The sequence below is a fragment of the Lichenostomus cassidix genome, chromosome 21 (assembly GCF_008360975.1).
Source record: "Lichenostomus cassidix isolate B80296 chromosome 21, HeHo_3.0, whole genome shotgun sequence".
Lineage (NCBI taxonomy): Eukaryota > Metazoa > Chordata > Aves > Passeriformes > Meliphagidae > Lichenostomus > Lichenostomus cassidix.
The window spans coordinates 5717050-5745018 of record NC_139501.1 but is presented as its reverse complement, the minus strand read 5'-3'; the positions used below and the strand labels follow the sequence as shown (position 1 = coordinate 5745018).

General features: G+C 50.8%; 2 protein-coding genes across 4 annotated transcripts; both read right to left on the bottom strand.

Moving 5' to 3' along the window:
• Positions 1–62: 62 nt before the first annotated feature.
• Positions 63–21229, bottom strand: DDI2 (DDI proteasomal shuttling factor 2). Of its 3 annotated transcripts, XM_085079784.1 has the most exons (10): positions 21045–21228; positions 16373–16502; positions 15137–15367; positions 13134–13260; positions 11215–11342; positions 10553–10681; positions 9696–9799; positions 9099–9288; positions 4942–5004; positions 4710–4848 (listed from the first exon to the last, which is right to left on the bottom strand). In XM_085079784.1, the coding sequence occupies exons 1-9, from the start codon at positions 21180–21182 to the stop codon at positions 4988–4990; spliced, it is 1194 nt and encodes a 397-aa protein (XP_084935910.1). In that variant the 5' UTR covers positions 21183–21228; the 3' UTR covers positions 4710–4848; positions 4942–4987. The 3 variants fall into 3 exon arrangements, with proteins under 3 accessions (XP_084935908.1, XP_084935910.1, XP_084935909.1); XM_085079782.1 differs by lacking the exon at positions 4942–5004 and having other exon boundaries at positions 63–4848; positions 21045–21229; XM_085079783.1 differs by lacking the exons at positions 4710–4848; positions 4942–5004 and adding an exon at positions 6775–6977 and having other exon boundaries at positions 21045–21229.
• Positions 21230–22385: 1156 nt separating this feature from the next.
• Positions 22386–27894, bottom strand: DDOST (dolichyl-diphosphooligosaccharide--protein glycosyltransferase non-catalytic subunit). The gene is made up of 11 exons (XM_085079793.1): positions 27695–27894; positions 26452–26562; positions 26130–26216; positions 25773–25876; positions 24892–24986; positions 24474–24567; positions 23896–24044; positions 23488–23635; positions 23243–23363; positions 22970–23076; positions 22386–22879 (listed from the first exon to the last, which is right to left on the bottom strand). Exons 1-11 carry the CDS (start codon positions 27828–27830, stop codon positions 22730–22732), a joined length of 1302 nt encoding a protein of 433 aa, XP_084935919.1. The 5' UTR covers positions 27831–27894; the 3' UTR covers positions 22386–22729.
• Between the last annotated feature and the right edge of the window lie 75 nt (positions 27895–27969).

Sequence of the window (27969 nt, the reverse complement as noted above, 5' to 3'; positions counted from 1 at the left end):
GATGTGTGTGTGCATGCAGCAGAAAGGACACACGTTGAAACAAAGACAACTTTTAGACAGCGTTTGCTAAACACACATTCTATTACATTTTATTTTAACCTTAAATACTCACCACTGCCCCAATTTTATACTAACTCTTGCTCCTAAAAAAATTGTTCACTAATTTAGCAGCACATAGCCATTCACTCAAAGCAAGGCTTGGAAATTAAGATATTTTAATCACCAGGCTTGGACCTACTTGATAAAACAGTTTTAGAGATATTTATCAGCTGGGGGTCAGGGTTTGTTTCTAGCAGTTTGGAGAGAGTTACCCACAGAATTCTAGCACTATGAATAAATGCTTCCATACAGCTTTGGCAGAAGGGCAGGATTCAAAACTTATATTTGACAAGGAATAAAAGTGAGCATTGAAGTGGATTGGCTGATGCTCTAAAGCTTTTATAGCATAAATTCTGTAAGCGCAGCCTAGGTCAGCATGGCCGTGAGAGCAGAGCCTGTCACCAGCTTGGTGCAGAACAGCACCACTTGGCCCAGCTGAGCAACGGCTTCTAAAACAGACAGGGTGATACAAGGGGCTAATGCAGAGTAGCCAACACTGAGTAGCTAACACTGAGTAGCCAAAATCTGCTGCTCCACGCAGCTGGCAGTAGATCCACCTGCAGGTGCAGGGCACAGGCTCAGCTCTCCCGATCCAAGAGAGACAACCTGCCCCTGGCTCCTGTGTTACCTTGCTCCCAAGGCCACCTCACCAAGCCCCACGGTGTAAATCGGGAGCAGATTCAGCTGTCTGAAGTTGCTCAGGATCTGGGAGCTGGGAGCCTTGTTACTGCTGCTTCTGATGGTGAACCAGATGCAGACAGGAATGGCTCTGAGAGATGCTATTTCCTAATGCTTCTAGAGAGACCTGGTGATACAGTACTCCTGTACCAGCTCACCTGTGCCCTTCACAGAGGGGCTTCTGCTGATTTGAGGTGCTCATTGCAAGGAGAATATTAAACCAAATCTTCAGCAGGAGTAACTCTACCACCTGCCCAGTGAAGATGAGACAGCTGCAGTCTGGCCTCAGTAACTAATTTAGAGCAGAGCCTCAAGTGAATCACTGGATGCTGCTCCAGACAGCCAAGCACTGATTCGTGCACGGAGCGATGCCTGCTGCCAGCATTACAAGCACAGGGATATAAGCAAACCTGTCTGGGAGCTCCAGGTCTGGATGGTACTGTCCCAGCTCATGGAAAAGCTCCATTTGACAGAGGAATGCCTTAAAGCCCTTCATTATTCCAAAGGATCTCCTGGCTGCCCAAGTGTCTGAGGCAAATCTGACACCAGCACTCAATGACAGCACAAACTCCTGTGAGGTGACAGATGAAACCAAATCTGAGTTGTTTTTAAATGCCACCTGCATGAAAACAGCCTAGCACACACATAGGAGACCTGCTAAAGCAACAGAGAACACAAACACCAGGACACAGACCTGAGACAACAACAACACCACCACATGGAAGCCATGAACAAAAATGTGTCCGGTGCTGCTGAGCCATCACTCCAGGTTTAGCTCAACGCATCAAGTTCAAGACAAACACCTGACACAAAGCCACTTCTGAGATTTTCATGTGGGACTAAATCAAAGTTCCTACTTAAAATTTGGTTTCAGCCACGCTTTCCTTCCCCTTCCCCAGCCCTGACAGAGTTTTGGGGCTTTGCAGAGCATCACAAAGGAGTTCACCCCCCAAAAAAAAGCATCTGGAAAGGCTTCCTACAGCACAGCCTCGGTGAGGCCTCACCATCCAGGTGACTCACCAGAGCTATCCCAAGAAGGCCATGACGGTTGTAACACAGAAGCCACCTCAGTGCATTTGTTTTGTGAACCCTGTTGGGGAGCCCTTGCTCTTGAGGAGATGGTAGATCAGCCCCCCCCCAGCTGTGGCATTCCACAGCCGAGAGGCCAATAGGCCCCAGACATCCAGACAAACCACAGCAAAGCAGATTCTTCCTTCTTCCAATCACAGCCCTGCTTGAAACCACTGAGATGAAGTTCATTCCTCCCCGGGCTCAGAGGGAATTTAGAGCTGTAACACATGGTTTGTTAAACAAATTCATCATTAAGGTTTAGCCTTAAAGTGGTTGAGCTTGTTCTTTTTGCATGAGGGAAACATGATGTGAGTGAGGCTAGAAAAAAACCATCAATACTCCTTTTCCCTCCCCCCCGTCCCTACAGTTAATACCAGCACATTTCCAAATAAGTTAAAACGTGTAAGTTTTGGTAGCACCAAATTCTATCCCTTCCCTTCTTCTATCCCCATGTTGTAAACTGGAACACACTGGCCCAAGAGCATCACAGAATATTCTGAGTTGGAACGGACACACAAGAATCATTGAGTCCAACTCTAAATCAAAGCATAAAAGGGTTTGGCAAAATAAGCATCAGCCTTCCCCATGCACACACAAAACCCCACACTCCCCAGAAAAAATCTTCGTTCCTCTGGCAAAGCTTTACACATCCATGAGCATCTACACACCTTTAGTAGCTGCCAGAATAATTTCAACAGCTGGATGTTGGGTTCCAAGGAGCTGCAACAAATCAGAGTCTACACTGGACTCAGTGTGCACCTCCCGTCCTGTGCATGTGTGGTCAATTCCCATCACAACCCACTTTGTGCTGGACAAGGTGGTGAGCATAGTGGCCGCTGCTTTTTATTCATAGCACTGGAGCTTATTCTAAAATTGTACATTTAAATAAACCCAGTAATTTTAATCCAGTATGCATGATTAAAAGCTATCCTGTCCACACAATGCAAGAACATTTTCTTTCTTTTCAAAGCCCAAATCTAAAAAGTGAAACAGAAATGTTACTTTGGCTGCAAATAATTAAAAAAATCTGGCTGAACATTCTGCTTGTCCACTGTGGTGTGTAATTGAGATACTCCTGTAGAAGATAAGATCCCCCAGTCAGCTCCCTCTTGCACAGTTACGTGGGAACAACAATGCTCTTGGCTAGCAAAATGAGAAGAGCAAGATCTGCGTTTCCATCCGCTTGTTCCAAGGCCTCGAGAGCTTCCTGCGGGGTAAAACCAGCACCGAGGATCCGGTCAACATCAGCCGCAGGGAAAGCAGGGGGTGGAGAAGCCCCTGTGGTCAGTCTGGTGAAGGCAGCTGGTGGGCTCAGCGGTGGTTCCTCACTGCCACCCACCAGCCACAGAGCCTCAGGAGCAGCTCTGCCACTTCTCTCAGGTGCCACTGTGAACAGACTCTGAGTATCCTGTGGTGCACCTTCACCCGAAGCAGGAGTGGAGGAAACAGGTGTGCTTTGCTCCAAAGTTGGACTAGGTGGACTCAGAGAACCTCCTGCCAAAACCTCCCCCTGCTCCAGGCTCTGCTGCTGGCCAGGTGTGGCTGCAGAACTCACCACAACCACATCGGTCTTATTGGAACCCTTCTGCCTCTCTAAAGCACCTTCCTCAAGCACAGGCTGCCCGGGACCAATGGGCCCAGTGCTGATGTGCTCTCTGACTGAATCACAAGGCTGGCTCCCCTCTGCTCCTCCACCCTCAGACCTCACCTCAGGGAAGGAACAGCTCTGTTCCTGGCTGGATGGATCCGAGCCTTTCTGCTCACCTTCAGGAAGCCCCTTCTGTTGCACTGCTGGCTCTCCGTGAACTATTTCCAGCTGTGAGACTTCTTCTGAGGCAAGGATCTTACATTCTCCTTTCCGACTGATAACCAAGAGTTTGTGTAGCTCTTTCAAGGCTGATGCTAGAGGGAAACATGGCTCTTCTGAAGGTCTCCCTGGATCCGTGTCCAGCTGGTGGATACTGGATGGGGAAGAGCTGTCTGCTGCCGAATTAACCAACTCATGATACTCTGCAGGAATTTCACTAGTGCTTTTAGACTGCAGGACATCCCTGGTGGAAAGTGGATCACTCAAGGAGGATGGAGACTTCAGCAACTCCACCTCCATGGAGAAGGCATCTGAGTTCAGGTTGGATATACATCTATTCTCAGTCTGCTGCTTCTGCTCCCTTGCTGAGCTCTGCACTTCAGCTGCAGCCTGCTCCACTGCATCTGTTTCCATGGAGGCTTCCATGTGCACATGGCTGCAGGAGGCTGACAGTTGGATACTCCCTTTCACACAGGAAAGACCTGCTCTCTCCAGTCCATCTCTCATTTTCATGGGAGGATTTTCTGCCTGTTTGGCTTCTGCCACAGCAGGTTTCTCAACGCCACCAACACAGCAAGGAGACTCTGGGTCAGTTGTCTCAGTCTGCTCAAGATGTTCCTTTTCTGGCTCTTTGCATGTCTGATGGTCTGTGGGAAGCTCAGGCTTTTGCTCCTGCTCTGAAGACAGACAGACATTTTTATCCTGCCCGTGCTTGGCAGCAGTGTCAGCCAACTTAACTTTTGTCACTTCCAGAGGATTTTCCTGACCGTGATTTTGTCCTTTAGCATTACATTCCTTTAAAATGTCAGCAGTAAATGTTTCTTTGAGTGTCTTCTGTGAAAGGCAAGCTGGATTGGAGCAGGTTTCATCCCTGGTGTGCGGAGAGGGGTCATTGTTTGCCAAGGAAGAGCTATTGGAAAAATGCTGTAATACCAGAGAATGTTCTTTTTCCGGGGTTGTCTGGTGTTCAGGTGAAGAGTCAAAAGTCTTGACGGCTCTAGGATCAATGGGCTCTGCAAGGCTGGATTCAGATGAGCAAATTGAAGCAGGGGCAGAGACAGAACGATCAAGTAATTGATTTGTGGGATTACAGATCTTGGAATTTAGTCCTGAAGACTGGACTGGATTTTGAAACCCATCAGAAGCTGGTAATGAGGGCATTTCCAGTGAGGTAGTTTCTTTGTCACTATTCTCTATGGAAGACAGAATGAAATGAGCAGTCAGGACATGGCAGAAGCACCGTTCGCAGCGTGGCAGCACAAACTGGAACGGGTGGCTGTAAATACCTGGTCTGTGGCCCACTCCAGCTGCAGTAAACACACACTACATGCATCAAGGCTTCCGACGTTCTGTTTGGATTAGGAAACAAACACACCAAACTCGTGTTAGCATTCAGAGCACACACCATGCATGGTTACAGTCCTGCACAGCTCCCCTCCCGACTGGCCGGCACAGCGGCATGGAGGCTGCAGGAGCTCCTGCCTCCCAGAAGGATTCTGCCTGGCAAATTCGGCACATCAAGGCAAAAGTAACTCTGCCAGAGCACAATTTAAAGGCTGTTCTGTACTGTCTATGCCACAGAGCAGTCTGTGGGTAACAGTACACACTTGGTAAACTCTACACACCACAACACACCTGTCTAGTGCTGTCCTGGTTTGTTCTCCCTTTGGCTGGAGATACTCAGGAGACACATTTCAGGGATGAGAGAACTGAGATGGCAACACAGTTCTTGGGTTGTGCTCCCAGCAGGGCCATCAGACCCAAGAGAAGGTCAAAACACCAGACTGCTGCAAAAGGGAAGCGTACAGATCCCAGGAAGAAAGAAATCTCCCAAAAGAACTGCTCCCCAAGGCTGGGAAGAGCAAAGCAAAGGAGAAGCAGCCAGAAGTCAAGCCCAGCTTGCTGCTCCCTTGTCCTCACAGAGAGCACATGAATTGCAGATCTCTATCAGTAGCACCAAACACTGGCTGTGGCTATCGGGGGAGATTAAGTGACCTTATCTTGCTGACAGTCTAATCTCACTGATGTATCAGCACTCTCACACTCGTTAAATCACTCACACGACCTTTGCAGGAGCGCCTGTCCTGCCACCACAGCCCTGCTCTGCCCAGGGTCACACACCCGGGTTCTGTACTCTGTGATTTGCTGCCCTTTCCCTTCCCAAACGCAGAGGTCTTAAACACACACCACTGGCCTTCCTGGAGTCTCTTTTTACAGGAGTACTGGGGCATAACTTGCCACGCCCACACCTCCAGCCAGGATTCCCTTTAAATTCCTCAACACAGTAGAAATCCACCTTTCTCTCCTCAGCCTTGCACCTTTTATTCTCTGCAAACTAAAACCAGAACAGTACCTGCTGTGACACCACCCCACCGCTCATCTTTCCTAAGGGGGGCAAAGAGCTTTGTGACAGAGGATATGGATGAAAACCAGAGGGATCCTTTCTGTTTCTACATGGAATGATTACATTCATGCTGTCTGCTCCCAAACCAACCCTTCAGGAAGGAAGCAGAACTGTCTTTTGACCCGCTGGATCGTTAATGAGGGTCTGATCCAACCCATCAGGGATTTGCATTTAGGTGGCAGCAGGAGCTGGTCTTCTGCCAAGCACTCCTCAGTGTTATCCTTCTCCTGGGGTATCCACAGGAGCTGAATCACAGCCCCACCAGGGATATTGATCCAGCTAAAACCAGGAACAAACTCTTCCCCACAAAGTGCACCATCAGGCATAAGTTCCTCTCTGTACCAGGAACAGCCTGAGTTGTTTGTGATGGCAGTGACTTGGACTGAGGCTGCCTGGATGAAAAGGTGTGTGTGGGATGAACTGCCTGGCTACACTTCCTCCTCAGCAAAACAGCTCCAGTTTTGCTGCCAGGTTTGTAAATCCTCCATGATCACTGAATTCCCCAGTGGTGGGAAACTGGCACAAAAGAGCATCAAGCTCTCAGAAGTAACTGAGGACATGGGGATCCCGGATTCCAGTGAACCCCACCAGCACTCCACCACCTCCTCAGCTGCCTTCCATAGGTGCTGAACCACCAGCAAAGCAGCTGACAGAAATCATGAGGCTCCCTAAAGTGGGCTTCAGGGGATTAAATAAAGCTCAAGGATAATCCAGGTGCATTCAAAACAAGCACTTTAATAACCTCCAGGTGCACGCAGCCTTGTGTTGTACCATCTCCTGGAAGCCAGCAACAATTCCAGCTGTTATAAAAGAACACACATCTTGTGGCGAGCTGAGCTTCTTTGGAGCTGCATCATGTTTTCTTTCTGTCCTTCTTCCGTTTTCTTTTTTTTCCTTTCTTGGTTTTCTTGGTACCACCTAGCAGCAACTCAAGTTTTGGAAGAGAGAAAGAAGGAATGTGCTGACATTTTAGGATACAGCCAACAAAAGCCTGTGGGCCAGAGGCTGGTACTGTGTCTAGGACTGTCAGAATAAATCTGAACAAGAACCACTTCAGTTCTGTGCCTTGGTGTTCTATGAGCATTAAGTGAACACACAAAATGGTTTTCCTTTTCCCATAAATCTTTTACATTCCTCTAGGGCTCAGCATCAACAGAAAGTGTCAGAGTGCTGACTAGCCTGAACAAAGCCTCGTGGTCCTTAGAACTGTATGTGGTACATAAGCAGCTTGGATTTAAGTAATTTCAGGCATTTTTCTTTCTAAAAAACTTGACTAAAATGCTTTTATTGTAAAGACTCATAGTTTGGGCTGAGATATGCTTGTTACTTGACCCTTTCAACAGAGAACAAAATCCAACCAACTATAATATCTGCAAAGTCTCATCCAAAGTGGAAATATATTTCAAAAGCTAACCCAGGCTTCATCAGGCTCCAGGTTATAACAGGAAAAGAGCTAATATCTACACCTGCCAGGCTGTGGGAACAGACAAGAGCCCAAACTCCTGAGCCTGACCTTTAGCAACATCAAAACCCGATCACAAGGTCAAACCCGTGTTTGTGTTTCTCTCTACTGGCTGCAACTTGAGTTAATAAACATTCAAATTTGGCTGAAAAGTCACACTTTTAAACTATTTCTTACTGATTCATTAAAGCCAGACCTGCCTTCTGAGATTTTTTACATTTCTGGAAAACTTATATTCTTAGGATGGAAGAAAATTGGCCAAAAGGAGGAATAAGCACAGTCCTGTGCTCCCCTTAATGTTATCAACTTCATTATTTGTAACTGACTGCTTACTCTTTGGGCTGTGAAACCGTAACTGTGGGGTGTTGAAGAAAAATTTCAGTCCATTTCCACTAGTTATATATATATAAAATATGAAGTTTAGTATCTAATAAATATATAAAAATATTTATGTAATATAGGGTTAAATATTTTTTCTCATTTAAGTTTTAAATATGGGCATGCTAGATTATTAAAAAATTAGCAAGTAAAATGCAGAAATCAATTTGATCAGCTTAAACCTGACCCAGCAAAGAGTTCTACATGAATTTACTGAATTTACTGTGCTCAGAGGAAAAATGAGCAGTAATACTCAAAGGTCTCTAGAGAACTCTTGGATATAAAATGCTATCTTTAAAAGTTTTGGAAAAGGCTTAAGGAATACACCCTGAGGTATTCATAGCTTCAGTGGAATGGCAGGGAAAAAGAATGATTTTTTTGCTTTAGCTAAAAGCTGAATTAAGGGAGGAGTTGAACAGAAAACTCTGAGTTTCAGACAGTTTTTGGCTCATAACTCAACCTTCAGCTATTTTGGCTGAAAATAAAATTACTTCACTGAATTTTGCAGCCACCAAAATCCCCTGTAGCCCAGTCATTGCACCTGTGCAGTGTTTGGATTCCAGGGCTACTGGGAACTAAAACACAGGAGGGTGAAAGTTCTCTTTGCAGGTCATGTTTAAGGCTGAGGATGTGAAGTCAGCTTTTGAAACCTAGATCAACTGCAAAGAGGCAATTCCCCCTCCAAGGGCATGAGCACCATTCCAGGGAAAAATGCTGAAATAGTGCGATTTCTAAAAATTATCATGAATTTTGTCACTGCTACAGCTGCTCTATTTTCACATGGTGCAGCCAATAAGAGCAGGGTTTCGGAAGCCTCCCCAAAGCTGTGCTCACACAAGGCTGCAGAAGCACCACAGCTGAGCCATGTCCCTGCTGGGCACTACAATGTGATCCCAGCCACAGACAACTATTAACCTGCACACCTTGAAAGCTAGGAAACCAGAGTGGGTGGGAAGCTGCAGGGACAGCACAAATTCAACAGCAAACAGCCCTGAGTACCTTTGTGCAGGTTTTGCAGCCCAGAAAGGAGGAGAGAAGTGCCCTCAGAGGCCACAAGCAAGAAAAAAGCTCCTTTTCTCCACCCTTTACTGGTTGATGCTGCTCCCAGGAGCTAGAAGGGGAATTGCTCACAGACATCTGACATGCAGCAAAAACCAACAATGCAGGGATTCTTATTTCAACTGGGTTCCTGCTGGTACCTGCTTCCTCTACGGATTTCTGTATTGCTTCTGCGAGCTCCTGGTCGGCGATGTCCTCGGGCCGCACGTCGTCGCGCCCCGCGCCGTACGCCAGCCGTGCGCACTCGGGCAGCTCACCCTCGGGCAGGAACGAGGTCTGGGAGCCCGTGGTGCCAATCACCAGCACATTCTTCTTGAGATCAATGGAGCACTGTAAAGAGCATCGAGACATCAGGGACCTGTGGAGAGCCAGGCAGTTCCCAGAGAAAAAGGGAGACGAGGTCAGGCAATCTGTCTCCAACCAAAACGGTTCACAGCAGGTAAGGGTGGGCCAGGAGTATCAGCTCTAAGCAAAGGCCCTGCCTGGTTCAATTGGTAATAAATCATTCAGCTGGAAAGCTCTGAGCATCTTTGATCAGAGCAAAAAGCTCCAGGCAGCAGCCAGGCACACTAGAGCTGTCCATGACGGATGTAATGTATGTGCTTCCAGGCTGAAAGATAATCCACCATCAACTCTCCCTGGGAAAGTCCTAATGAATTCACAGGCAAGGCATTTATGTTGCACTTTGCGCTAAACTTGGAAGAGCCAGTTAACTGTTTCAAAAGAGGTTTTGATACCTGATGCCTCTTAAGCATATCCAGTCCTAGGAGCATGTCCATGGGCTGCTCTTCAAGGATTGAGAAGGAGCATGCCAGGAAATCCCCTTCGATCTGCACCTGAGCTGAAACACAAGGGAGAGAAGTTCCCACTACAGCACAACATATCTGCTTTCTGCTCTTCCACCTCCAGGGAAAGGTCTGGACAAATCTGAAACCAGCATTCTGATGTACTGTTTTGGTCACACAAAGTTCAACCCTGTGCAAGCCCCAGGACTGTCAGGCCTGCCGTGGCTCCAGATTAATTGTTTTAAAAGCTGATGTGCCTAAGAACCTCGAGTCCTGCTTCTCTGACCCTCCAAGCTTGAGGGGCTGCAAACAGTTCATTAGAGCACAAGTCTAAGCAGCAACAACAAACAGAATCGATTTTTCAGTAATAAGGATGATATCCTCCATCCAGAAAAGCTGCACAAGAGTACAGAGTGGCTTCTGCTTCCAAAGAACAGTGAACGCTGCACTGTGCTGGAACCCTTCCTGAGTAGCTCACCCTGCCCAGCAGCCCCACCCGGAACAGGGAAGGTCGTGGTGTTTCACATTCACTTTGGATTTTGCCCCCAGAGAACGTCCTCTCTGTGTGCAGGAGCTGGGACTCCCTCACCTCAAAGTGTTACAGTAATGCCATTAAAATAAAGCATTAAATAATACAGGAAACAGAATTCTGTGCCCAAGACAAACAAACACATTGCAGGTGCACTTTGATTTTACTCTGCGGGAGCTTCTAACAATTACAGCAGCAACCCAGACACTCCTTGGTGCCAGGACCGTGGTAATTGCAGCCAAACCCCTGCTACAGCTGCCCCAAAAATGCCAGTACTTACCTAAGTGCACTCTGCCAATGATTTTCTGTGTCCCTACACCCTTAGCAATGCCAGCCCACCGCCGATCCACCAGCCTCATGATGTTGCACCTTTCAGCACAGGCTTGGCTCATGATGGTCATCTGGGCACCTATACCAGCAACAGAACTCACATTAAATCCTGATGGCTCAGCACAAATTTGTATTTTCTCCTGGAAAAGCTTAAGATCTGGCACTCAGCGTCTGGGAAACCAACCCACCTGCCCCAGGGCATAAAGGCTTCCTGTGAATCCCACTGTGCTGACCTGGCTGTCCACACGTGGTTCAGCACTGACCATTACTGTAGGGATGGAATGACCCCAAGAACTTCCCCTTGGAGGATGTGGATGGGAACCACCACATTAAAGGCATGTGAAATCCCCCTATCTGCAAAATGAGATAAGACACACACACATGGCAGCGACATTCCAGATACGGAAGTCCCAGAAACTCTCCCAGGAGCCCTAACCCAGGGTGTTCCCACACTGCTTCTCTCAGTAATTTGCTCTGCTTGCCCAGGCTGCGCTCAGAGTTCAGTAAAGTGCTCCAAAATCCTGTCATGCAATGCTTTATTAGGGGATTTTTGGGGAAAACTACTGGAATGTTTACTGCTGCCCTCAGTGATAGAGAGTGTGGAAAAGGCACCTGAGTCCACAAAGGCTTTCACGGGGTGTCCATTGACTTTGCAGTTGATGTAGAGCATCACCACCTGCCCGAAGCTCTCGGGCGCCTCTTCCATTGCTATCGTCATGTTCTCTTCAATGTTTTGTTGCCTGAATTTCGTGGAGAAGAAAGAGAAGAATCAAAATTTCTGTCAACCAGACCTTGTAACATCCCTCTGACTCACAGACAGACCTGGAAATCCCACCTGCTGCTGCTCACCTTACAACCACCCATTTAAACCACAGAAAAGGCTGCTTCCTTAGTGAAACACAGGCTTTGGAGCTGAGGATTGCTAGGAATGATCTCAGCTTAGTCCAGAAACACTGAGTCACTCTCCAGCAGCCACGGCCCCTTCCAACCTCTCCCTAACTCACACCTCAGCTCTGACAACCTCATGTTGGCAACAGGAACCTGCCATCAGTGTTAACCTGGAGAACTCAGAGCAAAGAACCTGTGGATTCATTAGTCATGCCAAGGGCACACGGAGATGTTGCCAGTAGCTACATAGCTGGAATCCCACACAGCAGCTGAACATTAAAATCCTCTGGTTTCCCTGGTATCCTTCCTTCTCCAAGCATAGGAAGGGAGGGAGGTGAGCAAAACAGCAGAAAGAACACCACCACCACGAGCACCAGCCCTCGGTGCAAATTCAAGCTGACAGAAAAAATGCTCTTCAAGAAGCCTCTCATGGTCCCAGGATAATCTCGGAAGTGTATCAGAAGGGTATCTGTGGTGACTGCATCTGAAACAGCCTTATCTCCCTGCAAAAAAGGGCAAAAGGCTCCAATTTTGATGCCATTTCATTTTTTACTGAGTGGGGTATGCAATCTGGGGATGGCTCAGCCCAGTGTTCCCAAACAGCTGCAGAGCCTTGAGTTCATCCCTCATCTACAGAAGAAGGGAAGCATTCCTGTGCCTCCAAGCAACATTTCACTATCTACAAATACCTATTTTCTGCATTGCTGAGCGCTTATCTGGCACCAACACCCTGTCAGTTGTAATGCGAGACCAGTCCTATCACCAGTGTATTTTGGCTCTGACAAACCAGACAGACACTTTGTTATCAGGGGAACACCACCAGCCATGAACCCACTCAAGGATTTACCACTCAGCTGAAGAAATCAAGCCTCAGCCCAACACAATTACATCTGGAAGGCAGCAAGAGGGAGTGAACTGATGAGCAGAATGCATTTCTGCAGAACATCTCATCAGTGAATTAGCCAGACAGAACAATTAGCAGGATGCAAAACCAAATCTTGAGGGCAGCTGGGAGAAATGACGCCGTGTTGCTGTGCAGAGCTCAGCTGGGAGACAACAGCAGCCCAGCTCTCAGTTCAAAACACACTCCACGCACCAGAGTTGCACCTCTCAAGAGGAGATGTGCTTTCCACAAGTGCTCCTGTCTCAGAGTGGACCAGCTCAGGCAGCTCCAAGACATCACACACACAGACAACAGTGCTGTCATCTTATCTCACGCAATCCCAGAATGGTTTGGGTTGGGAGGGACCTTAAAGACCATTCAATTCCACCTCCTGCCATGGGCAGGGACACCTTCCACTATCCCAGGCTGCTCCAAGCCCTGTCCAACCCTAAACACTTCCAGGGATGGGGCAGCCACAGCTTTTCTGGGCAACCTGAAAAACCAGCAAAACCAGCAAAAACGCTCTGTGATCTCAGCTGGACACATCTGAAGGAAGGGGTGCACCTACATGTTCCCGAATCCCAACCTTCCCACATGCAAAGGCGGCCCCAGAGCATTGCCCTGCAAACATACACCTTGATACAAGGAATGTGCTCAGATTCTGCCTTCTCCAAGGAAAAACCACCATGTATGGAAGCACACAGCAGTTTTTTTCCCCAGGGAGGACCCCCAAAGCCTGTAAAACACTTTGGTTTGTTACCTTATGTCTTCTTCTATCTTGGCCTGTGCCTCGAGATCAAAGGGGTCAGCGGAATAGAGCCGGATCCTCTCCTGCTCCCGCCTGGCTCGGTCCTGCTGTTGCTCCAGCAACACCCTGGTGAATTTCTCTGCAAGAACAAGGAGATACAGAAATGCTTTTTACTGGAAATTACTCTTGCAAATCAAATGTTGGCACAGCAAATGCTTCTTTTGATGCCAGCTGAGGAATAGACTCAGCAGCACACGGAAAAAAGCTTTCTCTAAGGGCAGCACGGACAGACCTCAAAAGATCAGTGGCAAACTTGGGAACCTGCCGAGATGAAAAGCAACTGGACAGAGCTTGTTCTCCTCATGTCCCTACCCAAATCTGCACAATCAAACTCAATTTCCTGGCACATACAACTTACAGGGAAAAAAAAACCAAAAACCACCACACAAAGGCTAATGACAAAACTGCCATTAAACCCAAGGAACCCGAGGCAAAGCCAGAGATTACAATCCCTAAATCTGAATGCCTACCACTGGAACCAGGAGGTGTTAGTCAGGACACTAGACCCAAATGCACATTTTAAGCCCACAGTTTTTAGATTCCCACTTTCTGGATGGCCTCTGGCCATTTTTTACTACTTGAATGGGATCACGTACGTCCCCAAAAGGACTTGGCAGTCCATGAAGGTCTGTACACAGGGAAGGTTTGGGTTTGCTTCCAGAGATGCCGTTCCCAGGGAGCAGCTCTGGCTCAAAGGCTGTTATGTGCTCACGGAGTTGTTGGGTATATTTGAGTGTATGATTTTTTAAATTAGGCTTCCGTACAGCAGGTGCCTTGATCCAGCACAGCCACAGAGCACGGATCTATGCAGATATTTGGGAATCCAAGACAGAGCTGAACTGGATCTGTGCCCAAACGCTGCCAGTAGCAGCAGCAGCAGCACAACAAGGGAAACACCAGCCCAGTGTAGCGGTTTGGGACTGAAAATGCACATCTGAGTCAAAGCTTGATGTGCACAGACCAGGCAGAACAGCAGAGGAGCCAGTTCTGGGTGTCTTGGGCTTAACCTCTGGTTTCCTGTGCCAAGAGTAGCACCTCTGCTCAAGGTGATGGGAAAAACTCCCAGCAAGAAGCGTGAAGAAGCCTGAGAGTGCAAAGAATGTGGTTTCAACTCTGGATATAAACTAAAAGCAGAGTTAAAGGCTGACAATACCCATGGAAGTTCCTTTCTGGCTTCCTTTGACAGAGAAAAAACACTCGGATGTGACCCTGGAAGTAGGAAAAGTCTCCTGCTAGCAGCTCTTTCTCTTCATTCATTTCTCCAAACTCAAGAGGCTTTATTTCCCAACTAAACATCCTGCAGAGGCTCAGGAGCTCATCTGCTGCTACCCAAAACTTCTCTCTTTTCACACTGAAAGGACACCAGAGTTCAAATGTTTTACCACAGGAAGAATGAGGGACCAACATCAGCTGCAGAGGAAGTGAAGATTGTTTCAACTGTGCCCAAAACACACAGACACTTTCAAGATTAACAGACACATACACATTTATGACTATTTCTATTGATAAAGCTCCTAAAAGACATTTCCTTGTTCCTTTTCCTCTCCCTTTCAGAGGTTCACTTCCACAGCACACAATCACTACAGACAGAGCTGGGTTTGGAGAGTGCTGCTCTCTGCTTAGTCCCACCAGGATCTGGGATGCAGCAAACACACCACCTTTATTGGGAAATGTGTATTAGGGAGTGTCTTAGTGCAAAAATCAGGAGCTGAGTCACTCCTGTTCACAGACACCCAAATGATCTGTGCATCTGATATTTCTGAGTAGGAGAGAGAGGATATTAAAGAAGCCAAGCAGGAGAAATACACCCAGAAACAGAGGAACTCTGCCTTGAGTGCTCCCAACTGGCACCTTTTATCTTCACCATCAAGGAGTCTGCAGCACATCCCAACTTGTTAAACACCCATGCTGCCTTTGATGGGAGGCAACCCTAACCAGCTCCAAGCCCAACTCACCGAGGTCCCCACTCAGCAAGGCCTCAGCCAGGGGTGGGTTGCGCTCCTTGAGCAGGGACAGCTCGTGGGGGTTGGCCAGCAGCATCTCCCGCAGCAGCGCCGGGTTGTCCAGGCCCTGGGGGAACGATGGAGCGTCTGGGGGTGATGGGCGAGGACGCTGCGCTGGGGGCTGGTGCTGCTGCGAGGATGTCCCGGGAACGGCGATGCTGCTGAAGTCTATCCTGGGCAGACCTGCAGAAAGGAAGAGCGGGGGTGTTGGCACCTCGTGGTTACAATTCTGCTGGAAAAACCACGGGAAGGATGAGCTGCCCTTAAAGCTACGTGAGAGTGGATTCCACGAGCAGGAGTTCATGTCGGAAGTGCAGCAACATCCCCAGGTTACTGGGTTAGCAATGCTGGAGCATTTATGTAACTGGTCTCGTCTGTCTGCCCCATTTTTAATCCCCTGAAATGCACTTGCTGACTAGTTATTCCCAGCTGCACAAACGTGAGTCCCTCATGGAGGGACTGCAGGGCTAAACCCAGTGGCTCTGAGGCACTTTGGAGTCTCTCGGGTTAAAAAAAAGCAGGGGGAAAAAAAAAGTAATAACGTTCCTGCAGACCTGCATTGCAGGTACCCATCCTCCAGCTGAGGCAGGACGAGGACCTCAGCACTGCTCCCACGCCCTTCTCAGCCTATGGCACCTTTTCTAGGGATATTTTATGACTGGGATTTGCTAGGAATGGCTGTGGAAGGCAGGACAGAGGCGCAGGGCTCCCCGCAGGCATTCCCGGTGGAGCCTTTCACATGTGCATGTGATTGCACCACTGGGTTTGGCAAGATGTGGCATCTCAGGGAATTTGCCACAGGACAGGCTCAGGACACACGTCCATAAAGGCTGTTCCTGGGTCTGAGCCACCACATGACTGTGCCATCACATCCAGCAGGAAGGGAACCAGTGGTTGTAGGAAAACTCACACACCTTTACCAAACCTGTTCAGAACCAGTCACCTCCTCACTGCCTCCCTGCTTCCCCAAAAGAACAATAAAATGGTATTGGCTTCCTCAGAATAAAACAAACGCTAAATCAGAAGCCCTTTATGTCATTTTCAAACCCCCCAGACTCATTCCAGCCATCCTCCCTCCCTCAGTGCTTTGCCCAGAAGGTTCTTAAGGACACTGACAAGAGCTGGTGTTGGGTAAGTCTTGATGAAGCTCTGCAGGCTCAGGCAGTGCTGGCACAGAGCCTTTCTCACCTGGGAAGCGCATGGAAGGCCGAGGCTCCACCGTCTCCTTCTGGCGCAGGATCACCACATCCCCGTCCTTCAAGCCATAAGAGGCCAAGGACCTGTTGTTGTCGGTCAGCGGCCGCTCTGCATAAACAATCTGTGCCACGAGAGCCACCAGCACCACCCAGCAGAGAAAAAGTTAAAAAAAGTGCAAGATGTTATTTTGTTATAGGAGAAAAAAAAGTTCCAGTAAATCTTCCAGATCCATCTCAAGCTTCAGAAGGGAAGGTGTGATGTCCTCACAGGCCCAACCTCAGGCATGTTGGGGCCTTGACATGTTTGTGGTTGGACAACATGGGGTTGGTGTTGCTGAAATCCAGCTGTGGTTTGACAGCTGGCACCGTGGAGAAGGGCCGGTCTCCCCTAATCAGAGGCCAAGATCATGAAAGGGAAGCAAGTCTTGACTGGGACTGTCTGCCCGCATTCCCAAACTTCAACCTCTACGATTACACAAGTCACGGACATTTTTTGCAGCCTTCCCTGCCCCCAGGTCAGCCCCCACTGACCCCAGACCAACTGCAGACGTGCCAGCACCACTGATCCAAGTAGATCCAGGCTTGATCCAGCCCAACATCCATCATGCTGCCTCTTCCCACAACTAAGCTCCCCAGAATAACCAGTTTTACAGGGACCTCAAGCATTAGCTCAATCTTTTCCAGCACACTTCAGTGAGGTGACTCTCCAGACTCGGAGCACCCAAAGGCACCGCTCCCAAGACTGCCATCAGTCCATGGAGGGAACTAACTTCTTGTGACTATAAAACACAAAGTCACATCCATTTCTATTTTGATAACCTGGCTTAACAAGGGGTCCACAGACTAAACTTAAGAACACTGAGATAAAGGTGAATAATCCCCACAGTAACATTTCCATTAACACCAGACCTGTAATACCTACAGAGGGCCTAAGTTACGGAAAAGCCCAAAATGTAAAATAAGACTGGAACAGAAGTTCCCAGAAATTATATCTGCCAACATTAAGGTTTCTGTGCCATTGCTGGAGCACAGCGAGACCAGGCAGATCAGCCCAACCGCCTCCTGCCCTGGCAGGAGTCCAGAGCACGGAGAACTTGGCCTAAACCACTCGGGCACAAGATCAAACTTCATTTTTACCACCTTGTTTAGCCAAGCTGCGTCTCTTTGGGGCTGGAAAAGGCCAGTTCAGCAACAACAGGTTTGCCACAGGTCAGGACTGGCTGAGGCACGTGGGAGAAGCTTTCGCAGTCCCGGCGTGGATAGGCTGCGGCTCTGCCTGATGCTATCACAGGGAACAGATCCAACAAGATCCCAAAAAACCAATCACTACCTGTCTTAAGGTCTGGATGACGCTACAGACTTTCATTGCTTCACTCCAGCAACTCCAGAATCGTACACAGACTCTCCCTATGGCACTCGGCAGTAGAGACCCTTCAGCAGCAGCAGTGCCAAAGCAAGACAAGGCAGGAGGAGCACAAATGACCAGAACCCTGTAGAGTTGCAATCAGAGAACTGGGGAAACACACATGATTGAACCGAGCACGAGCTTCCTACATCCTCACCACCACCACCACACTGTGCAGCCTCAGCAGTACCTCACAAACCAGGTCCTTCCCAGGGCCTGTGTGCAGCAAATTGAAGTTGTTTGGTCTCTACCCCACATGACAGCACCAGCACAACCAAGGTCAGCTGGTGCTGGCAGAGCTGCGGTGCAGCCTCTCACGTTACTGGCCTGAGTCGGTGCCGCTGCAGCAACAGCCAGTGTGTCATAAATCCCAGCTGCACACCCAAATCTGAAATGGCAGATTCCCTGCGCAGACACGCTGGAAGAGACGAGTTAATCAGTTTAAGTGAGGCTTTACCTCTGTCATCTTGCTGGGATTGGATTTATGAGCATTCGGCCTTATATCCCAGACAATGAATTAAGCGCCTGGCACTCGCGCCACGTCCATTAGCAGCACGGATTAATCCACTCCTGACCCATTCTGCTCCACTCTTAAAACAAACTGATTGGATTTTGCTGCCTTTTGATTGCCTAGTCTGTGGCAGTTCTGCCGGCTGGCAGGCACCAGACACGGGTTCTTCCGGAGGTGACCTGGACAGGGATGCAGGCACTGATGGATTCAGTGTGCATAATGCCAGAGGGTAGAACCTCCCCATGGAGCAGGGAACCCCAACCAGGAATGCTAGGTACCACCTGCAGCCATCAATCAAGCCAAATCCTGGACCTATCAAATATTCCTGAGCATGGCACAGCAGATGGAGGGCACAGAGAGAAACAGAAACGAAGGCAGTAAGAAGAGTGTGGCTCTGCTTAGAGTCTCCCATCCCCTCTCCTGGAAAGCCACAGCCTTGGTGTGTGGAGGAAACTGTGCAAAGTCAGATTATTTCCCCTCTCCTTGCCCAGCTCCTCTTATCACCACAGCCACTGGCAGCTGCCTCTGTTATCTCACCGACCTGTGCCCGCAGCTGTCCCTTGGACACCTCAGAGCTCCCTGCTCCACCCCAAACCGCAGCACCCAGAATTCACTGCCCAAAACAGCAGAGAAAAAGGCTGGGATTAACTCTCCTCCACACACAGAGTGGTTTACTCCACCCTCCATGACCCTTACGATGAAATTCATCCTCTCTTGTACCAACACAGCACTTTCAATGCAATGTTCGCCTTGGCTGAGGAAAAAGGGCAGAAAACAGCCAAGTCTGGTAAAAGTAAAACTGTCTATTTGTTGTTTAACAATGCAAAATCCTTCCACACACGGAGCTGCTTCACTGATAACTTGTATCTTTAGAACTTCCTCACAGAATCACTGATTCTAGAAAAGCCCTCCAAGATCATCAAATCGAACCTGTGACCAATCCCCACCTTATCACCCAGCCCAGAGCACTGAGTGCCACATCCAAGGTTTTCCTTGGACACCTGGAGGGATGGGGACTCCAAACCTCCCTGGGCAGTCCCTTCCAATGCCTGACCACCCTTTCCATGAAGAAATTCTTCCTGGTGTCCATCCACCCTGTTCTCCCCACTGAAGGTCCTCAAAACACCTCACAAACACCAGGCAGAAAGAGAAGAAGAGAGAGGAGTGATAAATAACTGCCTGGAAAACACGACGCGACGCAGGATGATGCACGAGTGGCAGATGGATGAGCAGAAGGAAGGCAGAGGTGGCTACAAAAGCGCAGCGCTGCTCCCCTCGCCTGGGGCTGGCAGCACCCAAACCCCACACAGGTCAGCTGGAAAAACTCAAACAAGAGAACTCCAGGCAAAAAATACAGAGGAGTGACCCCTCATTATCCTAAACCAGACCTGGAGCTGCAGGTCACCATGACACAAGGCACAAAGGTGACAGTGAGGAGTTTATGCTCCGGTTCATGCCTGGAGATGTTGAAGCCACTGCAGAGTCCCCCAGGTAGGAGCTGTCCCCAGATCTGGGAGCTCACTGGTAGCTGTGACACAGCTGGAGTACAGCACCTTTGTGTGAGGTGGGTTCTCCCTTTCTACCTGCCCAAAATCAAGCGTTTTTTCCCTAGAAGAGAATCCACCCTACCCGGATTTTTCTTCCCCTGCTCTGAGACTGTTTCTCTCACAACACCAACCTCCCACTCCAAAAAAACAAGGCTCTCCCAAGGCAGAGGGAAAGCCAAACGTCGGGAGCCTGATGGGTGAGGGACACTCCAGCTCCAGGGCTGCCCCTACAGCAGCTCTTCCAGCGCTGACTAATCTTGGCTTGGCTAGAAAAACACTTTGTTAATTTAGACTGGGAAAAGGCTCGGGAAGCACAAGCTGCCACCACCACTAAACTCCACAAACTCTGCCAGGCATGGCCGGCGCAGAGGAAAGGAGCCGACACCGCCCTGCCCAGGACAAGCGGGGAGGAACGGCCAAAAACACGGGACTGAACCCAAAATATGAGCAAACCCCAGACAGATGGCCCAGAGCCGCCCCCACACACAGCCTCCCCCATGTTTTGGCACACGAGTGAGCCCTGAATCCGGCTGGGGGGGATATTTGCTAGGAAAACCACACGGATGTGCCTGTTCGGTCCCCACACCTGTGCGGAAAAGAGGGAGGAAAAGCCTCAATGTGCCCTTTCCACCCCGGACCGGGCAGGGGTTTGATGGGGTAAATAAACCCCTTCCCGAACATTTCTGCCTCTTTTCCTGGGCTCTGAGGAGCCCACGGGCCACTACCTTCCCGACGCTCCGACTCCTGCTCCCCTCACTCCCATTCCTGCTCCTTTTAAACATCAAATTCCTCCAAAACCTCAACATAAAACAAACCAAAACAAGCCCACATTATTTCCTCCCTTTCAGCTGCACGGCGGGCGCGGACCGAGCCTTTCCCGAAAGGACCACAAATCACCGGGGACTCGGAGCTCTATCCCGAGAGGATTTTGAAGGAAAAGCAAAGAGTTCCTCTCCAAACCCGAAAGGTCGGCGAGGGGAGGTTTGAGGGGACCCACCACCTCAAACAACCGCAAACTCCGGACGGCCGGGACGGAACCCGGGATCCCCACACCGCGGGCCGCGGGGGACACGGCCGTTCCCCAGCCAGGAGACCCCGACCGTGTGAGGGAAGGAGGCACGGCCGCTCCAACCCGGGAGACCCCGACCCGGCGGTACCGGCCGGGCCCTCCCCGGCGCTCGGGGCGGGGGCAGGCCCTGACCTGGCTCTCGGCCGCCGGGATGCCGGACTCCAGCTCACAGAGGGCGCGGAAGTTCTCCAGCTCGAAGTCGGCGTCCACCTGCAGGTTGAAGGTGATCTCGGAGCGGTCGCGGCGCAGGCAGAACACCGTGAGCAGCATGGCCGCCCCAGCCCGGACCCGCACCCGCCGCCGCCGTCAAGCGCCGCCGTCGCAAAGCGCCCGCCCCGCCGGTCAGGCGCCCACGTCAGTCAGGGCCTCTCGGCCAATCAGAGAGCGGCGGAAGGAGGAGGCCCCGCCCCCTCCCCGCGCCGGCTCGTGGGCGGGGCCGGGGGCCCGGGTGTCACCGTGTGACCGCCGGTCCCCGTGTCCCCAGCTGTCCTCCGGGCGTCCCTGTGTCGCCAAGGGATCCCTGTGCCCCTGAGCGTCACTGGTCGCCGGTGGTCCCGGTGTCCCGAGTGTCACTGTGTCTCCGGGGGTCCAGGTGACCCCAGATGTCCTCTGGGGATTTCTGCCTCCCGAGAAATCCCTGTGCCCCTGGCGGTCCCTGTTGTCCCCAGGTGCTCCCTCGTGGTCCCTGTGTTCCCGGGGTTCCTCTCTCCGCAGGGATCCCTGTGCCCCTTGGCACTCCCTGGGTATCCCTTTGCCCCAAGGGTGAGGGCCCTGTGTGCAAAGGGTCCCTGTGCCCTCAGGGGTTTCTGTCCCCCCCGGTGATGACCATGTCTCCCAGGAGTCCCTCTGCTGTGTCCCTTGAGGTGCCTGTTGTCCCCAGGTGTCCCCTGGGGATCCTGTACGCCGCCCTGGGTATCCCTATGGCCCTGCTGGTCCCCGTGTCCCAGGGATCCCCATGTGCCATTTCCCTACCTTCCATCCCAAAACAGCCTTGGTGCATCCCAAAAAACCACTCACTCGGTCCCACACCCCTGCAACCCCTTCAGCTCCTCCACTTCACTCTGGTTTTCTTGGGATCGCATCTTCCAGCTGGCTTTTTTCCCCCTGGACCCCTCAGTGTGCATTCTGGAGTACCCCTTGGCCCTCAGGAAGACTTCAGGGTGTCTCTGAACTCACCTGTTCGCATTATGGGGCACAGGGTGGGTTTTGAAGTGCCATCCTCCTCTGTGTGCCCTTGGTGACACTCCAGACACGTTGTTGTGCTTTTTGGGGTGTCCCAAGACCCCCTGTGTGCCCCAGACTCCCCTTTTGGCCCTTCAGCACTCTCCAGCCTCAGCACCATCTGACTGTTCTCTTCCAGCCCACCCCAGGGAATGCCTGGAGCAGACGAGGGTGATGTGGGGACACAGCCCTCAGGTCTGGGAGTGCATCCAAGTGCCCCACACTGTGAATTCACTTCACTCCCGTCCAGGGTGAGAGGAATGAGACTTTATTTTGAACTGGGAATTAATCTGCAATCCAAATCATTCCAACCCAACTCCAATCCAAATCATTCCAACAGTGGAGCAAGACAAACACTGCAACTCAACAGTGAACACCAGAAGCGTCCTGGTCCTGGGTTTGCAGACACTTTGGTGACAGATTTCCCCCCTCCAAATTTAATTTTCATTCTCAATAATGCCCCCAGGTGTAAAAATAAGAAGACGAAATGCAGCCCCACAGTGCATCCGGCACCCATCAGTCCTCACACAGATACACGTGAAGCTCTGAGCACTGCCCAGCCCTCCTGGCGCCAGGAAAAGGCTCCCACAGGGAGCTCAGTCAGATTTCTCCTTCTCCTTCATGTGCAGGAAGACGATGCTGAACATGAAGAGGCCAACCATCATGGAGAAGGCGCCGGCGTAATAGGGATATGCTGAGGGGATGAACCTCTCATACTGCGTGTGCTGGAGGGGACGCACAGACACCTGGCAGGGGACAGAACAGCCCTTGCAGTCCAGCAGCCTGGGGCAGCCTTTCCTCCTGGGAAAGGGTGGGGTTCACTCCCCCACACTTACCTGCGTGGAGGAGTAGAGGTGGGTGTATCCCAGCCGGTTGTAATCCACTTTGAACTGGAACACACCGTAGACATCCGGCAGCTTGAACTGCACGCTGTATTTGCCACCTGAGGGAGAGATGGGGGTGACACTGAGGGGACACGAGAAGCTGTTGAAGGTGAAAACACCCCCAGTGCAGGGCCAGGGCAGTGACGAGGATCTCACACTCCTCTTGAGGAGTCCCTACTACTCCTCTTCGAGGGGACCCTACTGCTCCTCCTGACAGGGACCTACCGTTCCTCTTGAGGAAGGTGCGCACGAAGGGGTCGATGCGCACGAACTCCAGCTGGATGTCGTCCCCATCGAAGGGCACCCACTTGCCATCAGCGAGCTTCTCGATCACGATGCTGTACTCCTGGGACAAATTAACCAGCAATTCTTGAGAATGAACCTCGGCCCACTCCAAGCTCCCGTGTTCCCAGGCTCCTCTCCCCAGGCAGCTCCTGGGTGCCCCTGCCCTGCCAGGCCGGCAGCCTCACCACGAGGTCGGTGACGGTGTAGGCATTGGGCGGTGCCAGCTCCCCGACGCGGTGGTGGGACACTGCTCCCACACGCAGAACTCCCTCCTCCTTGAACACCCAGCGGGACAGCGCCACGGCCAGCTCATAGTTACCCGTCTGTGAGTACCTGTGGAACAAGGGAGGCTGAGACAGCTGAGAAAATACCCCACAGGCCAAAACCAAACCAAACCAGATGTGAAAGCAACACAAACTGAGCTGAGGTAAAAAGGATGGAGCTGCTTTCCAAAGCACTTTGCTCCACAACGCCAAGCACGTCACCCCCAATTCAATTTTGCTCTTTCTGCTCTTTCCTAAAATGTAAAAAAATTGTTGCCTGTACCGCTCCCCAAACGCTCCTCAGCCAGGGAAGCCAGGAAGCTAACGCACCTCTTGGAGCCAGGAGTTGCTTTCTGCACAGCAGAATTGAAGAAGGCGTCGCTGAAGAAATCCAGGGAGCCACTGAAGACGACGCGGGCGTTGTTGCGCGCCTGCAGCCCCGCGATCAGCAGCGTGTTCTTCCCAACTGCGTGTGGGTACTGCGGAGCAACGAGGTGGGAGAGGGGTTAGCCATTTGGGGATGCATAAAGAAGGGCCTGCTGTGGGGTGGGACAGTCTGGCTGTAGTAGCACAGGCTGCAATTAAGGAGTAACCACGAAGCTCAGAAAAAGCAGGAATAAGATTCTGATGCCCACTCCAGCTGGGATGGAATGGGAGAGATGCTTTGATCTAGGCTGGCCTCTCCTCAAGAACATGGAGGACACGTGTTCCTCACACTGAACACTTTCCCACCAGCAGAAAGCAGAGAGGAAGATTGCCAAGGCAATATCAGGAAGCAGCTAATAGCCCAACCATTTCAAAATCCACCAGGAGATCAAACACTCCAGGATTTTCCCAAGCTACTGAAATTAGATGGACTAAATTGCAGAAGCACAGCTCAAAACAGGAGAGAAAGGAAGGGACCATACCTGTGTGATGGGCTTATCTGGGAAGAAGGAGTAAGAGGTGGAAGAGCCAGTCAGGATATCCAGCACCAGCGGGTTGTCAGGATCAGCCACCATCCTTGGAGGGAGAGCCATGGTGAGCAGCACGAAGACCTCCAGGGCCCCCCACACCCAGAGGAACGTGTGGCCACCTGCTCAATCTCACAGACCTTCTCACCCTTCCAGCATGCTCAGAAACTAAATATTTCCTCCACTGATTTGTTATGAACCATTTCTAAGTCAACAACTAAACCACTTTGGAGGATTTCCTCCTAATTTTGTTTGAAATCAAGAGAGGTTTGTTAAGTGCATATTAAGAGGCTCAGTGGCTGACGCCATGCTCACCTCGCAGCAACACCACTGTTCAACTGCTCTTTCCCCAAACTCATCCCCTCCTGCTCACCCAACTCCTCGGAACAGGATGGGGTTCAGTGCTGCTTTCCCCACAATTGTGGGGGCCTTCAAGAGGTTCTCAGTGTCAGCGACGATGAGTGTGTGCTGGGGAAACAAGAGAGATCCATGTGAGGTGAGTCAGGGTCTAATAACAAACAACAGCTTCTCAGTTAAATGTTAACTTTATTTTTACAGACAATTACAATTGTTGGATGAACATTGTAGTTCAATTAAAAAGCAGAACAACAGCATTTTTTGTGTTTATGATCAAATGAAGTTAATACTGATCCTCAAGGAAATACAAACTGCCACTTGATAAAGACAGCAACACCTACAGTGTTTTATATCCCTGTATTTAGCAATTTTCATCCTCAAACCACGACAACATGCACACACATACTGCTTGAACAGTTTACCTTAAATAAAAATTATCAGAGTATATTTAGCTCAGAGCTTAATAGATGGTTTAATTTTAAAGTGCTAGATTACACCAGGGGGAAAAATTGTAGAAGTGTTTGTGTGTTTCTATACTGATCTGAAAATCTGGCACTGACAATCTCCCTTCCCACATCTGAAATGTCACACTGGGTGTCTGATACACTTCACCCTCAGGTGAAATTCCCCCCCCAGCCTCACAGGGATCCAGAACCAGCATTAATCACAGTCTCACTGCCTGGACACAGTGACCATCTGAAACTACAACCCGAGGGATTCTGACAGCAGCAGAACTGAAGTTACAACATGGATTATTTACCACTTTCTCGGGTGGAGAGTGGCAGAGCAGAGAAGGGATAGGGGAAAAACAGGAGAACAAAGACAGAGGATTCACCCCTAAAGCTTTGCACCCACGTGCTCATTAAAGCAGCCAGAAGGTGCAGGCAAAGCCATTACCTGGCCAGGGTCGGAGATGTCATAGTTGTGGTGGTCAATGACTGCTGTCCTCTCCTCATCGAACTCGATCCCACACTCACTGCCCAGCTCTCGCAGGGGGTCACCTGCAGGAACACAATGGACTCTCTGTTACAAGACACATAAACTGAAAAAGTAAATTCAGCTGAGGGTCATGCGTACAATGCTCTACGAGCCAAACCCCAGGGAGCAACATGACCTCCCTAGCTAAATTCCTACTGAACATGTTACTGAAGGCATTAATCACCCATTTCCTCCCAGAGCAATCCCTGAGGTGCATAAGGAGCAGCTGCTCTTGCTGCAGTGAATTAATTCTCTTGGAGGAACATCTGCACTCACCAATGTCTGAGCTGGCAGCGACAAGGACGCTGCCGCCGCCATCAATGAATGCAGTGATGGTCTCCACATTGATGTTCCCACCAAAGTCTGAAAGCAAACAGCAAGAATTATTGGCTAGAGCTTAGAAACAACCACCCAGCAGAATTAAACCACAGCAAATCACCAAATCAATGCAATAACCACCAACAAAGGCCGGGACAGAGCTGCACTTTGCTACTGAGTATATCTAAACTGTAAGATTTAACTAAAATTCACAAAACAGCTGGAAATCCCCCCTCCAAAAATGCCTCCAAGCTCCAGAGCTTTCCCCCTCTGCATTTACCTTCTATGGATGGCGAGAAGATGATGAGATTATCGTACAGGAATTCCCCGTATTTTATCAGGGACAGGCCAGCATCATCCGCTGTCCGGAAGGTGAGGTCGAAGCCCCTGTCTGCAGCCAGAAGACAAAAGGGACAATTTCTACTTGGCATGAAGCCCACACATGGAGCAGCAAAGCAGCAGCAGGAGCCAGAGCTTATTTTCCCAATAAAAGAGCATTTTGGAAAAACTGGCTTAGGGGTGTTTTAGGAGAAGCACCTGAAGGTTCCCACACAAACCCAAGGGGTGGATCCCCTGAAGTGACCTGATGTCGAAGGGTGCCCACTGTCACCCATCAAACAGGGACTGATGCTGCAGGGGACCCAAACACAGGCACAGCTGGGGAAACAACCCCCATCTCCTGCCTTCTTCTGACCAGAGGATCCCAAACAGCCTCCCCCCACCCTCCAGGGAACCCCAATCTCCTCCCTCACACTGGCACAGGGTCCCCAGTCTGCTCCCTCTGCCTGGCCAGGGGATCCCAGACACCTTGCCCTACACCAGGGGACTCCAACAGCACCCCCTCCCAATCTCCTCCTTCAGCCTGACAACGGGACCCAAATCTTCTTCATTCTGACCAGGGGAACCCAAACAACCCCTTCTCCAGTTGGAAATGCCAATCTCCTTTTCTGCCTGATTGGGGACCCCGATCTCCTCCCCCATTCTGACATGGGGACCCCAACCTCCTCTCTCATCCGGACATAGGGTCGCCACCGCCTCAAACAACCTGACCAGGAGACCTCAAACACCCCATTCCCCCTCAGGGGACCTGGATCTGCTCCTTCAGCCCGACAGGGAACCCCAATCTCCTCCTGCATTCTGACATGGGAACCCCAAACACCCCCGGTTTCCGCCTGAAAACTCCAATTTCCGCCCTCTGCCCGCTGCAGGATCCCCAGTCTCCTCCCTCAGCCTGACCCGGGAACCCCAACCACCCCCCTCCACCCTGGGGAACCCCCATCTCCTCCCCCATTCTGACTAGAGGAGTCCAAACAGTCCCCCTGCCAGGAAGGGACCTCTGGCTCCGTCCTCAGCCCCGCCAGGGGAACCCAATCTCCTCTCACGGCCTGACCAGAGGGCTCCAAACATCCCCTCTTCCCTCAGGTAACCCCAATCTCTTTCCCCATCCTGACCCTGCGTCCCCAGCCCTGCTCCCCGCGCCCCATCCAACCCCCTCCCAGGAGATCCCGCCACCCGCTCCGTACCCGCGAGGCTGCGGAAGAACATCGAGTGCGTGTCGCGCAGGTTCCCATTCTCCAGCAGCACCAGCGTGCGGGGTCCTCCCTCAGCGCCCACGGCCAGCAGCGCCAGCAGCCACACACCCACAGCGGCCGCCGCCATCTTGCTCCCGGTCGCCGAGCTACCTCAGAGGCGGGCAGCCGCCAGCCAATCAGCGCCAGCACCGCGCAGCCTCCAGCTAATCAGCGCCAGCGCCGCGCAGCCTCCAGCCAATCAGCGAGAGACAGCTCCGCGACGCCGG